Source organism: Protopterus annectens, chromosome 11.part0, assembly GCF_019279795.1.
Source record: "Protopterus annectens isolate FY-2018-M chromosome 11.part0, PAN1.0, whole genome shotgun sequence".
Classification (NCBI taxonomy): domain Eukaryota; kingdom Metazoa; phylum Chordata; order Ceratodontiformes; family Protopteridae; genus Protopterus; species Protopterus annectens.
The window spans coordinates 1,138,441,069-1,138,456,233 of record NC_056745.1 but is presented as its reverse complement, the minus strand read 5'-3'; the positions used below and the strand labels follow the sequence as shown (position 1 = coordinate 1,138,456,233).

The 15,165-nt window shown below is 40.3% G+C and overlaps 1 protein-coding gene across 1 annotated transcript in view; it reads right to left on the bottom strand.

Moving 5' to 3' along the window:
• EFCAB6 (EF-hand calcium binding domain 6) overlaps positions 1-15,165 on the bottom strand; it is a 3,527,179-nt gene that overhangs the window by 1,160,904 nt on the left and 2,351,110 nt on the right. The window contains exon 20 of the mRNA XM_044088493.1: positions 12,978-13,074. Within this exon, the coding sequence (XP_043944428.1) occupies positions 12,978-13,074 (97 nt within the window). The remainder of the gene's footprint in view (positions 1-12,977; positions 13,075-15,165) is intronic.

Below are 15,165 nucleotides of genomic sequence, written 5' to 3'. Positions count from 1 at the left end.
CTCAATTCCAGTTGTTTTATCTCTATTACTGTATTCACTACTTCCAGTATAATTGGCTTAGATTCTGATTTCCATTTTCTAGTAGTTGTTCTTTTTATCAGCCACCATTAGGCACCGCAAAGCCTTACCATGTCTAGGCAATTCTGATTCTGTAACATTGCTCACAAGAATCATCTTCCTCATCAGACCAATCTGCCCACCCAAAATCTCCAACACTGCATCCTGCAGGGAATCCTTTTAAAGTCCGCCAACTCACTGCGCACCCAGAAAATATGTTCTCAATTATCTCTTTCCTACCCTTCACACACATCCAACATTTGCTGTCTGCCTGAGAAAAATTTCTCTGGAGTCTACTTGGGGTATAAAATATCCATGTAAACATTTCCAGGCAAAAATCCTAAATCTTCTAGATTTTGTTGCATATTTGGACGTCATACATATATCCTCCCATTGTTCTTTGTGAATTGCTTATCCAATCTGTCTTCCCAATCCTTTCTAACCTGCTCTGATTGATTCTTATAGTTATCACATAATATTTTATATGCTCTACTAATTATTCCTTTTTTAATGGCAGCTTCTGTTCTAGATGCTATTAAAAACTCTAGCAGTGGTGGTCTTTCATTTAGGACCCCCTATTTCTTTCTGTATTTAATTGAAAGTTTTGATATGTACCCAATAACTCTTTTCGATCATGCACCAATAGCAGCTAAAATAAAAACACAGTTTAATTAAATAAAAATGAGATACTGGTGCTTTCCCACCAATCTGATGAAAAGAGATGAATTTAAGGAATGGGTCGTGGAAATTATTCAGGAGCTAGTCGAGAAGATAACATTTTTTTCAGAAAATATACCTACTGAGTGGGATAAAATTAAAGGGAAGTTTAAAAATAGGGTGGAAATAAAAGAAAGGGAGAAATGGTTAAGAAGCAACAAAATTATTTTGAGGGACTGACAAATGTTAATGTATTGCAGAATAGGAGGAATCTCAAAGAACAAGAGGGGGAACATTGCAAAATGCTAAACAGAAAATAAGGGACTACCTTGATAATTTTTTTTTATTTTATTTATTTAACATTTGTTGACCGGGAATGTCCGACTAGGTTCCACAGAGCCTGTGTTCCGCGGAGGCCCGGGGAGAAATGCTCCAGATAATATACATGAGTTTAGAAAGATTGCTGTTTTTGCTAATAATTCTAAAGCACAAAAACTTTTAGCACGACAACTCAGACAACAGAAAGTAGAGAGGGCTGTCGCCAAGCTCAGGGAGCCTATAACAAAGGAAGATAACAAGAGATCCTGTAGAGGTATTAGAAATATTTCAGAAGTTCTATTAAAGTCTGAATAAAGCAGAGAAATATGGAAATCAAGAAAATGTGCAAATGGAAATGTTTACGGAAGAATTAAATATGCCAAGGTTACAGGTAGATAAGGCTCAATTACTATCAGTTAGGATAGGAGGAGATGAGATAAAAATGGTGATGTATAACCAATTTACAGGAAAGTCCTCAGGAATAGACAGTATTCCTGTAAAAGTCTGGAAGCTAGGTGGGAAAAGACTGATAAAGATCTGAAAGGTTTTGTATTTTAAGAGGAGGAGAAGCACCACCATCCTGGAAGAAAGCAGTGGTGGCTGTAATACCTAAAGACGGTAAAGACCCATCAGATCCAGCTTCGATCATAAACCATGATTATAAAGTGTTTATGTCTATAATGGATAAAAGAATGGCAAAAGTGATGTCAAAACTGATAGATATGGAACAATGTGGTTTTGTGGAGGAGAGGAAAACATTTGACAACATTAACAGAACACTGATGATTCAGAGGGAAGCAGAATGTTACAAAATACCACAGCTGTTGGTGGGTCTTGATGCAGAGAAAGCATTTGACATAGTAAGCTGGAACTTTATGAGCAGGACAATGGATGCCTTTAAATTCCATGATAAAATTATAAGGTTGATTAAGAGGGTATATAAGGGATTGAAGGGGAAAAATAAAGTGGGTGGATTCCTCTCTGATAATTTCTGTTTGAGCAGATGAACCAGTTAGGAGTGTCCTGTTTTCCCTTTGTTACTTGCATTATATTTAGAACCACTGGCATAGAAAATAAGGTACTCAGAAATTCAAGGATATAATTGGGAACCTAGTCAGCAAAATCTGGCTCTATTTGCAGATGATATTATTTTATACTTGATAAAACCAGAAAAGGATATTTCAGTGTTTGAGACAGTTTCAGATATTTATGAGATACCAAATTAATAAAGCTAACACAAAAGCAATAGCTGTAATTATGTATTCACAAATTTGTTCAGCAATATCCTTATTTATGGGGACAAGACAAAATGAAGTACTTAGGAGTATGGATTAAAAATCATTCTGGTGTAGGAGCTAAGGATATCTTGGAAGAGACTAACAATATATAAAATATCTGAGACAGGAAGCTCTGTTTTACAGATATAGATAGCAAGATACAAGCAGTTAAAATGTTTTCAGTCCCTTTAGTTTTATTCACAGGTCAGACATATTTTTATCAACCGGAGGAGAGGTTGTAGATAACAATTAATAAAGAGCCAAAGTATTTTATCTGGGAGGGGAAGATAGCCAGAGTCAAGTGGGATAAGCTGATTCTTCCAGTAGATGAAAGCAGTCTGGGATTACCCAATTTGAAGGGGTATTTCAGAGCTACACATTTAAGGCTCTTATACATAGCACCTGCAGAAACTTATATTTCAAAGTGGAAATTGATAATGACGAAACAGGGGGAAGCTCAAGAAACAAGGAGAGAGAGTGATTTTTTTTATGCCGATCCATAAGGAAAATAACAATAACCATACAGAACATTATATTCATAAAGTAGCAGAAGGTATTCTAAGAACTAAGCCAACAAAGGAATGGAGAAAGGAGATTCTGTTAATAGGGATGACTGCAATTAGGGATACAGACAATAGGCAAGAAGGAACTGGTTATTTATTTGAGAAAACTGGCATATTGGGAAGAAATAATCAGAGAGCAAAAGGTAATAGAATTGGACGAGGCCAGGAATTTGTTTGGACTGCAGGCTAGAGATTGCCTTCCCTATGAAGGATTGATATCAGAGTATAGGCAAAGAGAAAAAATAGGGGGATCCTAAGTGAAAGACCATTACTGGTAGAGTTTTTAGTGGAATCTAACACATAATCTACAGTTAAAAAAATGAATACTTAGTAGAGTGTATAAAATATTGCATATTAACTATAAGAATCAGTCAAAGGATGTTAGAAAGGATGAGGAAGAGAGACAAGATAAGCAATTTATAAAGAAACAATGGAGGGATATATGTATGCCTCCCAAATATGCACAAAGTCTAGAAGATTTAGGATCTTTGTTTGGACATGTTTACATATATATTTTTGTACCCCAGGTAGACTCCAAAGAATTTTTTCTCAGGTAGATAGTAACTGTTGGAGGTGTGATGGGGAAGAAAGAGGTAATTGGGAGCATATTTTCTGGGAATGTAATGAGTTGGCAGACTTTAAAATTTCCTGCAGACTACTCTGTCAGAAATACTGAGTGAGCAAATTGTTATGACTAAGGAAATTATTTCTTGAGCTATGATACAGAATTGGAATTGCCTAGACATAGTAAGGCCTTGCTGAGTCTAGTTATGGTGGCTGTCAAAAAAGCAATTACTAGGAAATGAAAGTCAAAGTCTACACCAACTGTAGTAGTAGTGAATATAGTAACAGAGATAAATCAACTGGAAATGGGATCTTTAGAAAAGGGTAGGAGTTAATTACATAGAAAAAGTGGGAATTATGGAAATAATACATGCAGACAAGGAATGAGATTTAGAAGGATTTGCATGAGCTATGTAATGTATGACTGACTGTGACTGGATAGATTATAAGTGATGTATAATACTTCCAAGCAAAATTATGTCAATACGGTTTGTGATAATTCAATATTTAAAAACCAAAGCTGCAGAAGTATATACTTTTTCCCATATCTATCAATAATTTTCTCATTCTTATCAGAAAGAGTAGGATTGGAAATGATAGGTACTTAGCAGCAGTGGGATCAGCTATAGATATAGCTGCTGGGTCAGATTTGGGAATAATGTATAAAAAACTAAAAGACTGAGGAACTTTATACATTCTGTCTGCCCTTTATAGAGACAGACGGTTAATTATCAGAAAAACTGTAGGCAGTAATACACACATCCTCTAAAGTAGACAGAACAGGAGGAATGGGCGTATGATCTGGAACATCCTTCTGTATTAACTCATAGTATTCCCTGAGAGACTGAGAAATCTCAGTGTTCTCTCACTGAAAACACTGGTGTTTCTAGTTATGGTCACATTGAAAGAGAAACCCCCACAGGGAGAATCAAAAACTCAGCTCTCCTCCGAGTCTGAATTAGATATCTGAGAAAAAAAATTTATCCATTCCTGCTCCTTCCTGTTCAGGTTCAGAATCTTGAATCTCTTCAGGAAAAGAGGGTTCCCTCTTTCTTTTACCAGAAACTATTTTATAATAAGGATAAATAGCCTGAATTATATCCTTACTACTCCTATCCAAAGAAATTTTCAGAAGACTAGATGCATACTTGGTTCTCTGTTTCTTTTTGACAAGAAAAATGGGGCCAACCAGGTTACTAAAGACAGCAACAGATTCCACACGCATGGATACAGCATTCTGACAGAACAGGGAAACCCTCCCTGTTCCTTCTCCCAGGACTGACAAGAGTGTCTTTCTCTTGGCCACTGAGGGGACCCAAACTACTACAGAAGACGCTGCTAACCCCCAGTCTATAGTGGCTGTTAGTGGTACACCAGAGGGATCCGGGGAAAAGATGAGTGGTCTGAGGTACAACAAATGGCCACAGCAGTGTCACTAGCCTGCTGTGGTGGCAGAGGCTGTTTGCTTAATTTTCTTCTTTTTGTGGCTAGAAGAAAGACTGACCATGGGACCAGTAGTAGCAGCAAATGTCAAGTAAACACTACCAGTCTACAAAAGTTACACTTTTTTGACAGATAAACACAGTAAAAAAGCATTTTAAAACACTATGCTGGTGCCACAAAAGTAAAATAAAAAGAAGTTATGTTCTTACCATAATGTTCCATCTGTGTTGTCAGTCTTCATTCATTCTTGACGATTGGGACTTGGTTCTGATCCTAGGAACTGGCTCATCCATTATACAGCTCGTACCAGCCAAAAAACTCTCGCGCTAAGACTCCCCACAATGCCCATCTCCATCACCTCAGATCATGTTTGCAGCCAAACAGTGTGGCAGAAGAAGAGATATACAAAGTAGAAGCCATGTCCAAGGTGAAACCTATAAGTTCTCAGGACAAGTGCTCAATCCTCCAGGATATATGAAGGAGGGGGAAGGAGGGTGGGATTTCAAGAATGAATAAAGATTAGCAACACAGATGAAATGTTATGGCAAGAACATAACTTTTTTACCTGATGTTGTCAATTTTCATTCATTCTTGATGAATGGGACAGAGTCCCCAGCTACTTTATGTCCTGGGCGGCCTTATGGAAGGATATTCCTGAGAACCCTAAAGCCAAAAGGATGCTCTTCTCCTGGACACCATATCCAATTTGTAATGAGTGACAAAGGTATGTGAAATAACCCATGTTGTGGCTGCACAAATTTCATCCATGGATGCCTTGGAGTGGAAAACAGCTGATGTGGCTATTGATCTGGTGGAATGACATTTTATAGGCACAGATAACTTGTGGTTGTTATGATTATAAATGAAGGTAAAACAGTCTCTTAGCCATTTTGATAAGGTAACTTTTGAGACAGGTTTCCTAAACTTATACCTGAAAAGGAAACAAATAACTGTTCAGATTTTCTGGACTCTTTGGTCCTGTCAAGGTAGAAATGTAATTGTCTATGAACATTCAGTAAATGCAAGCAATATTCACCTTTATTAGAGAAATTGGGGAAGAAAATGGGCACATCAATAGTTTGATTAATATTAGATTCTGAGACTGCCTTAAGAAGAAAGGAAGGGTTGTTTCTCACCAAAACCCTATCCTTATGAAAAATCAGATATGGGGGATTCTCACATAATGCTTGAATTTCAGAAACTCTTCTGGCAGAAGTAATGGCCACTAGAAAAAGAGTTTTCCATGACAGAAATTTGAGATGGCAAGTCGCTGCTAGTTCAAAGGGTAGGAGTACCAAAGACTGCAAAACCAGTGTCAGATCCCATGGAGCTACAGGGTCCTTGAATGGGGGCTTTAAACACAAGGCACCTTTAAGAAAAAAACTTTGCATAAGAGATGGGAAATTAAAGAATGATCATCATAGCCATTACGGAAATTAGAAATGGCCACTAATTGAACTTTAATGGTGGAAGCAGAAGGTCCTTGATCAAAAAGGTAAGCTATAAATTCTAAAACTTTCTCAACTAAGATTTCCTGGTGGATGGTTTATGAGAGACCAAAAGAATTTTTCGTACTGAGGAAGCTGCACTTGTTTATTGGGAAAGCAAAGAGGTCGCAACAAGGCTGGCCCCATTGACAAAAAATTTCTGTCGCCACTTTGGGATTGAGAAACCACTCTTGAGGAAGGAGAATACATTTGCTCAGTTTATCCTCTATCTCACTGGAGCTCCCCGGGATATGCATTGCAACTAGAAAGCAGTTGGAAGATATCACCCATTGTCATATCCTGAGAACTTCTCGGCACAGGGGGTAAGATCTGGTTCCACCCTGTTTGTTGATGTACCAAACCAATGACATGTTGTCAGACTGAATTGCAACTGTCCCCGGAGGAAGGGCAGATTGAAAGGCTTGGAATGCAAAGAGCACTGACCTCAATTCCAGGGTAACTGATGTGCAAACTGGCCTCTTGAAGAGACCAAATGCCTTAGACTGTTCTTCTTAGATAATGCCCCACAACCTGATCTTGGAAGCATCCTTGGTCAATAGGGCCTTGGGCTGTGAAGGAATAAAAGCACGGCCCAGAAGAATTTCCTCTGACTGCATCCGCCATGATAGATCCTTTTTGCAGCAACTTGTTATTAAAATGGGCTAAGTCACTGGATGTGCTAGGATGGATCATTATGCAACTAAGAGCCATTGAAGTAGCCACATGTGAAATCTTGCCAGCGGTACCAAGGTAATGTTCGTTGCCATAGACGCAAGAAGAGTGGGGACTTTGTCTTTGGATATGATGAACTGTACTTGATACCTTATCTTTTGTAATCTGTGAAGAGGGTGAGAAGCTACAGAAGAGGTTGTATTGAGGTAAGCTCCTGTAAACTCTAAGTCTTCTGTTGGAGTCAGCTGGGATTTTTCTTTGTTGGTGAAATGTGGCTTAAAGCAGTAGACAGCTGGTGGGGGCGGTGAGGAGCCAGTCGTCTAAATAAGGAAACACATGGAATCTGTGTGGTCTCAAGTGAGCCGTGACTGCTGCCATGCATTTGGTGAACACCCTGGGGGCTGTAGTGAGACCAAAGGGCAGCACTCTGAACTGGAAATGACTGGCTCCTAGCTGAAAGTGGGGAAACCTTAAGGAGCATTTGTCCATTTTTATGTGGGAATACATATCTTGAAGGTCTATATAGCACATCCAATTGTTTTCCTCTAGAAAAGGAAGTATAGACTGAACCGTGACCATTGGAATTTTGTTTGCTGACCAAACTTGTTCAGAAGGCTGAGCTCCAATACTGGTCTCCAGTCCCCAGTCTTTTTTGGCACTAAAAGAATCTTGAATAAAATCTGAATCCTATCTGGTCTGGTGGGACTTCTTGGATGACCCTTTTTTCTAGCCGCTTTTGAACCTCCAAGGCTTTTCCTGGGTCTTTCCATCTTTTTCGCACCTGGCTAATGTGTCTTTGACTTTGGGGCCAAACAAGGATGATCTGTAAAAAGGAGCATTGATGAAGGAAGACTTGAAAGGCTCTGCAAACTCACATAAATGCATCCAAGTATGACGTCTTATGGCAATGCTTGAACCCACTGCTCTGGTCATCCCCTCAGCTGCATGTGCAATGAGCCATGTGGAAGAGTTTGAGATAGACTCCAGGGTGGCCAGCTGAGAGGCAACTTTATCCCGCACCTTGTCAGACACAGCTCCAGCAAGGGTATCCGATAACTCCTTAATCAGATCTCTCTGGAGTCTACTAAAGTGTGGCATGAAATTCAACAACCTTAGAGCAAAGGTTAATGAAGCACAAACCCACTTTCCAAATTTTTCCATTATCCTAGACTCTCGGTTAGGTGGGTCAACAGTGGGACTTGTCATTGGCAAGTTCCTTCTTGGTGGCCGCCACCACCACCATAGCATCTGCAGCTAAACCCTTAGCCCAATATTGGTGATCTTAGGGTGCTGATAATATTGTGTCTGGTCTCCGGGGAATCAGCTTTATGGAATCGGGAGCCTTTCATGCCCACTGCGGGATCAATTTAATGAGGCCGTCAATGGGTGGGTTCACCCAGGAAGTAGATGGGTGAGCACCAAAGGTGGATGGGCCTTTGGGCTTCCAAACACCCCTCTGTTTTAGGATCTCCAGGATGTCTCCAAAGGAGACATCTTCACGGTGTGACCCAGGGGAACCTTCACCCTCATCGAAGTCCATGTTTCCTGAGACAGATTCTTCCCAGGAATCTAAGTACTTCCTCCTCCACATCTTCTTTCAGGGTGGTTCCTCAATGGGAATCTCTGAGGAAGACTTCAAAGAAGAGGGGCCCTATACAGGGGTAACTTGTATCTTTGGTGCTCACTGTCCTGATGTGGAAGTTGGTAACTACTCCGGTCCAGAAGGTAATGATATATGGCACTCCGATTCAGAAGGGGCTAGCTTAGAGTCTGCAGAGGCTAATGCCCTCTCCATGAATTGGAAGGCAGCCCCCCCCCCCCAAAGAGGGATGGGAGTCCAGAGCTGAGAAAGACAACCTCGGAACTGAGGTCACATCCCACTCAGAAGGACCTCCATCTGAAGCAGGAGCTGTTGTACAGTCCACAAATGTCAGGGCTCTGAGAGTTAAGGACGACTCCGAATAAAAAATAGGAACCGATCCTAAACCCGCAGAACCAACAGTTGAGCTACAGCCCTGAGAATCTACTAATTTCAAGAGAACTGAAGATGTTAGAGCAGTCCCTGGAGCTGAACAGGGAGTGCCTGTCAGCACCAGGACAGTTGTAACCACGGAAATCAATGTGGTGGGCTCTAAGCCTTCTGAGGAGGTCAGAGGAGGAAAATCTGGAGAACCCCTAGGAGAAAAAAACAACTCCAGAGGGGAGAGAGGTCTGAGAGGGGGCAGGAAGACCAATGTCTGGCAAAAGTTGATCCACCAATCTCACAATGTCTACCTTGGAAAGACTTCTGGAAGACTGGACGACATCCCCAAAGGGGATTCTAGCCTATCCAAAAAAGGATTGTGTAGTTGACCCACAAAGGGGTCTTTGGAAGGGGAGTACCTTGTCCTATGAACATGTAATGGTTCAGACTTTGGCACTGAAGGGGTGGTTAGAGTCTGCTGCAGATGGTGAGGTCAGTACTGACTGGTTGACTAGAGAAGCCAGGGTTAATGCTGCTGCCGAAGCTCTTGGTGCCATAACAACAGTAGCTGGTGCCGAAGATTTACTTTCTGATAATTTTGGAACCTTAATCCTCTGTTCTGAGGAGACTGATAGAACCAAAACTTGTATTTCCTAGTATCTGGTGCTATAGGGGAACTCAACACTGAATGACTCCTCTTTTTTCTTTGGTCTGAATTAGAGGAAGGGGTAGGATCTGATTTGGACAAAGCTTCCTCAAAAGAGGCTTTTAGCATCCCTTTTAAGATCAACTCATTATGTCTTTCACCAAGGCCTTGGTACTGAAGGCCTATCAGATCAAACAGTCTAGGTCCAAATGGGGAGACCCCCAAACAGTAAATGCAAGAATGATGCCCATCTGAATTTGGCATCTTTCACCCACAGTCTTGGCATTGCTTAAAATCTGAAGTGCCCTTTTGCTTTTCTGCCATTTTGTCAGTAAAAGAAAAGTCTTCAACAGAAAATGAAAGCGCACACACACACACACACACACACACACACACACACACACACACACACACACACACACACACACACACACACACACACACACACACACACACACACACACACACACACACACACAGGAAAGATGAAAATTCTACCAATGATGGTAGAAATACCAAGACTGGTAGGATAGAAAAGAAATACCAACAATGGTAATATAGAGCTATCTTAAAGATAAAAGAGGGAGAGGGGAAGGTTACAAACAATGGTAACGAGGATACCGTGACGGATTTAAGGGTAGAGAAGCAGAATCACTCAAGAAATATAAGCAAGAAGTAAAATAATAACTATAGGTTTAGAAGAACAGAAAGATAAAGTTTTAAGGAAGATCAATACATTTTTTACTTAGCTGGAGAGTATTGGCTGATGCGTCTTGCTATCAGAGTGGCAAACAAGATCTGAGGTAATGGAGAGGGGGGCACTGTGGGTAGAGTCTTAGCTCAAGAGTTTTTTGGCTGCACAAGCTGTATAATGGCTGAGATGGTTCTGAGAATTAGAACAGAGTCTCATTCATCAAGAATGAATGAAGATTGACAACATCAGATATACAGTTTTTCCACAGAAAAAATGTTTTCAATTACTTTATACCACTTTGAAATTCAGAAGAAAAATGAGTGCTTCTTTTAAAAGTATGTTACAATCTCATGACAGTCCATTAAAACACAACACTCCTAGCATTATTATTTCCATTTGTTTCCCAGGAGTGTCCAACTTGGCTAAAAAAAGGTCAGTTTAGAGCAGAGGTCTGGAGAGAAAAGCTCTACAATATAACCAACAGAACATACAATATTCATTTGTGCCATTATGCAATAGTTACACAGTAAGGAGAAAATGTAGATTACATATAAAAGAACAAATAATAACATTTGGTAATTAATATAGTTACTGACACTTATACAGTATAAGTAAATATAATGAAAAGGGTTTGTAAATGCAGTGGGAGGTAGAAAATAAGAAATTCAGGAGAAAAACAGGTATAGGAAGGTAGGCATGGAAGACGTGAGAGAGAAGGGGTGAATATGGGGCAGAGATTAGCCTGGCTTGAGACAAGAGCATAGCCAGATGTTGTATAGGTGTTCCTTAAGCAGTGATTTGAATTTGACAAAGTTGTTTGTGCTGATTATGTTCCGTGGCACACTGTTCCAGGCTTTGGAAATGGAGCTAGACTATAAGGAATCCCTGTGTCTATTGACAGATTTAGTAACTTTCAAGAGAGGTTTATTGGAGGATCTTAGTGCTCTAGTGCTGGAATATGGCTGAACAGTTTTCTGGGTGGTATAGGCTAGTGTAAGTTGATTGAGGGTTAAAAGATTAGGTAGCTCCAACCAGTTTAGTTGGTGTACTGATGTACAGTGATGAGATCTAGATGGGAGGTTGGAGGCAAATCTAGCTATCTTGTTACAGCATGATTCAAGTTTATTTAAGTCATGTTTTTTAGGCTGGTGAATATGGGAGAGGGGTATAGGAGAGTTGACAATATGTTCTGGCAAAAGAGTGTCTGGTAGAGTTTTTTTTAGGAAAGGCTTAATTCTATATAGTGACCCTAGCTTAAAATGGACTTTTTTAATGATGATAGATAGATATTTGTCAAATGAGAGATCTTTATCTATGGTGACACCTAGGAGCTTGGTATAGCTTACTGGTTCAATGATGGTAATGTTAGTAGAGAAGACGGTGAAGGGCTGAGGTGAAGTAGTTATTTTGCTATGGGAGAAAATCATAAATTTTGTTTTGTTGGGGTTGAGAATGAGTTGGGGGTTAGAGAGATAATGAGATAATTTTGAAGTCCAGGAAAGATTTTTTTTTTTTTTTAAGGAGGTCAGATAGGGATGGGGCTGAGCATATGAGAGAAGAATTATCGGTGTATTGGACAACAGATGCATGTTGGGTGGCTGTGCAGAGTTTACTTGCGAAAAAAATGAATAGAAGGTGACGTGGTATAGATCCTTGGGGTACGCCCATGAAGACTGGTAGTGGTCAGGAGAGTACATTTAGCCACTTAGTAGCCTGTTGCTGGTCAGTTAAGTAACTGATAAACCAAGAAAGGGTAAAGTGGGAGAGGTTTAGAAAGGCTAGTTCATCAATAAGTTTTTGATGTGAAATGATATCAAAGGTTTTTGATAAGTCAAGAAAGATAGCAGAGGTGACACCTTTCTTGAAGTGGAAATGATAAAACAGGAGCACAAATACGAAAATAGAAGTTTTTTTTCCCTCAAAGAGAACTTATCTACCCAATAAAGGAACAGCAGAAGCCGACTTGGACAAGCTGGCTTTCGATCCTTGAAATTCTTAGAGGAGAATACTCTTCAGCAGCAGTAAAGCTCAGAAGGGCATCTCAATCAAACTTGTCTTTTAATCAGCTCAGCTCAAGCTGCTTAACAGTTTGTGTGCATGGAAGGCACTCTAAAGCTTTGGCAGCTGTCTGGCTCTTATATCCTTGGCAGGATATAACCCATATATAGCTAAGGCTATTCCAGCAATAATTAATATGATGAACATCAGCACTGATACTGACAGAGAAGAATGGGACAGCTGACTAAAATTCAGCATGAGGAAATGGAACTGAAGGTCAGTAAACCCAAATGTCATGATTTACTGTCAAGACTGAATGTTCACCAAAGGTGTACTGCCAAAGTAGGTACTTCTATTATAATTATTTTTTTTAATTAAAAATCATGTTTTCAGTGACATGTACCACAAAGTGTTGACTATAAGCCAAAAACAGGCAAATCAGAGCACCGGAAGCTGAACAGTATTACAAAGACTTGTTGCCATTAGCTATTACTATAAACGTGTTTTCTCAAATAAAGGAGACTATCCTCTAAGAAGATAAAATAGTCTCATACTCTGATAATGCAAAATACAGTTATGAAAAGAAGTATATCCCAATGATCAAAAATCTGAATGTATGACAACAAGTGAATCTTTACCTTTGACAAGTCATCCCATCTGCTTTCAGCTTTGGTAACCAGATACCGATGAACTTGTTCGCATGCCAGATCTGCACCTCCTAAGGTCTGGTTTGGCCTTTAAATGAAAACAGAAAATAGTTTTCACAAGTATAATCTACAATAGCAAAGCAACTTTGTTAATTTATTCTTTTTCTGCCCTCATGCCAGCCAACTATCTTGCAGCTGCCACAACTGCCCATTCATTCCCCATCAGAGTTGAGAGCCATTCATGGCACAGCCATCACCCAGGCAGCTATGAGTGGTATTCTAATTTTCTGTCTGAAACCTTCCTTCAGAAGCTGATGTGAGGGACTCCCACACCTTCTTCTGTGAGCATGCATGTTTCCACCCATGCCCAATGAAGGCTACTACACAAAAGTAGTTTGGCAAGGTACACACAAGTCCCTAAGCTGTTGTGTTGCTTTTGTACATCTCTCTCTCACTTCCAGGATTGCAGTGGGATGCATTACCTCTCTCTCCTCAGGATGGGTGAGTCAGCATCAGCTGTTTACTTCCACTCTTCCTCATCAGCTCCCATACTTCCACTCTTCCTCATCAGCTCCCAACAGTGCCCATGTTGCTAGCTCATCTGGTATCAACTTGGTCACAGTCAGGGCTTTCCCATTCTGCACTATGAAGCTAATATTAATAAAACAGCTTTTCAATGACTCCTTACTTTCCTGGAAACTGACTATTGAAAGATACACAATGCAATGATAACACCAGCTATGGAAACACAATGCATTCATCAGAGTTTTTAAGTACTTGTGCTCATATATAATATAGGTTTTCTCACCTGTGAAAACAAGTGTTATGACACAGAGGAGTTATTCCCGTGAAGAGACAAGTAGCCAGTTTACAGACCTTGCATTTCTCTGTTCAGCATAACTACAGTGAAGCAGGTGCATGCTGCACATCCCTGCTGTCTTGACTTACAATGATGCACTCAATCTATCCTGCTCTTCGTTATTCAGAAGGACTGCCACATGGGCAGTGTCCTGTAATGTCAGTAGTCAGGAAATGGATATGGGTCTCAGAAGCTCAGTATCCTAAGCTGGTCTACTCCCAGCATCATCATTTAAAAGGCTGACCAACAAACTCCCTTGGGGTGATATTCTCTTGACATGTGACTCTCCTGTCTTAGCCTTTAAGCATTATAACTAATGTGCATTGGGTAGGGATGCTACAGTGTTGACAATATAATTAACCAGCCAGTTATAGCTGTTCTTAGCCCTAGAAATTTAATGGTACTACCATGCACTCATATGTGGAGGGAGTTCTCCTACAGGCAATTAATAGCCCAGGCCACCCTGCTTATAACTTAATCATTCAGTGGGAACCTCCATATAATAGTGCCAGTATCATGTAAGTTTTATCCTGTCAAAATTCAGTCCATCATTTTTTTTTGTTTCTTTTATTCCCACTGACTGCTGACCATTCAGCTGTCTACCATATGCCAGGTCTTCTTCACTCCATTACATGTGCTGTCATCTGAGCAGCCCTCAGGGTTTTTAACTAAGCCCAAAATGCCTGCACATGCTTTGTCTCATACTATGGAGGTTGGGTGTCCAATGCGTATCTCGTGCTAGACTGCTATTCATCTTTATCACATGCATAAGCCAGCTTCACTACCCCCATCCCTACCACAGAGTTCAAGCCTGCAAATAAAGCAAGCTTCCCAGCATGTACTAACCATCTCTCAACAAAGGATGGGCATGCCCATCCTCCCAGCCTAAGCCACTATTCCTCCGAGCCACTAATCATTCTTAGCTTGCCTGGGCCATAGACAAGGCTTTATCCCTTTACACTACTAGCACAAGCTCAATCCTTCATCATTTGCAAATGAACTCAAATCAACAATCAGACGACAAACTACATGCTTTCAGCCTCTGTGTAATTACACCAGTACACATGTATTCATGTATGCTTCTCCTCCATCTGAGTGATTGCAGCGACACACAAGTTCATATATGCTTCTGCAGTCTCTATGACCATATAATTACACACAAACACATGTATTTATGTAAGGATCTCTACCCTCTGTGTAATTACACAGAGGCATGTGTATTCACAGATGCATCTCTACACCATTTGTAATTACACAGACACATATATGCAAGTATGCATCTCCACCCCCCCCCATGTAATTACACAGATATACATGTTT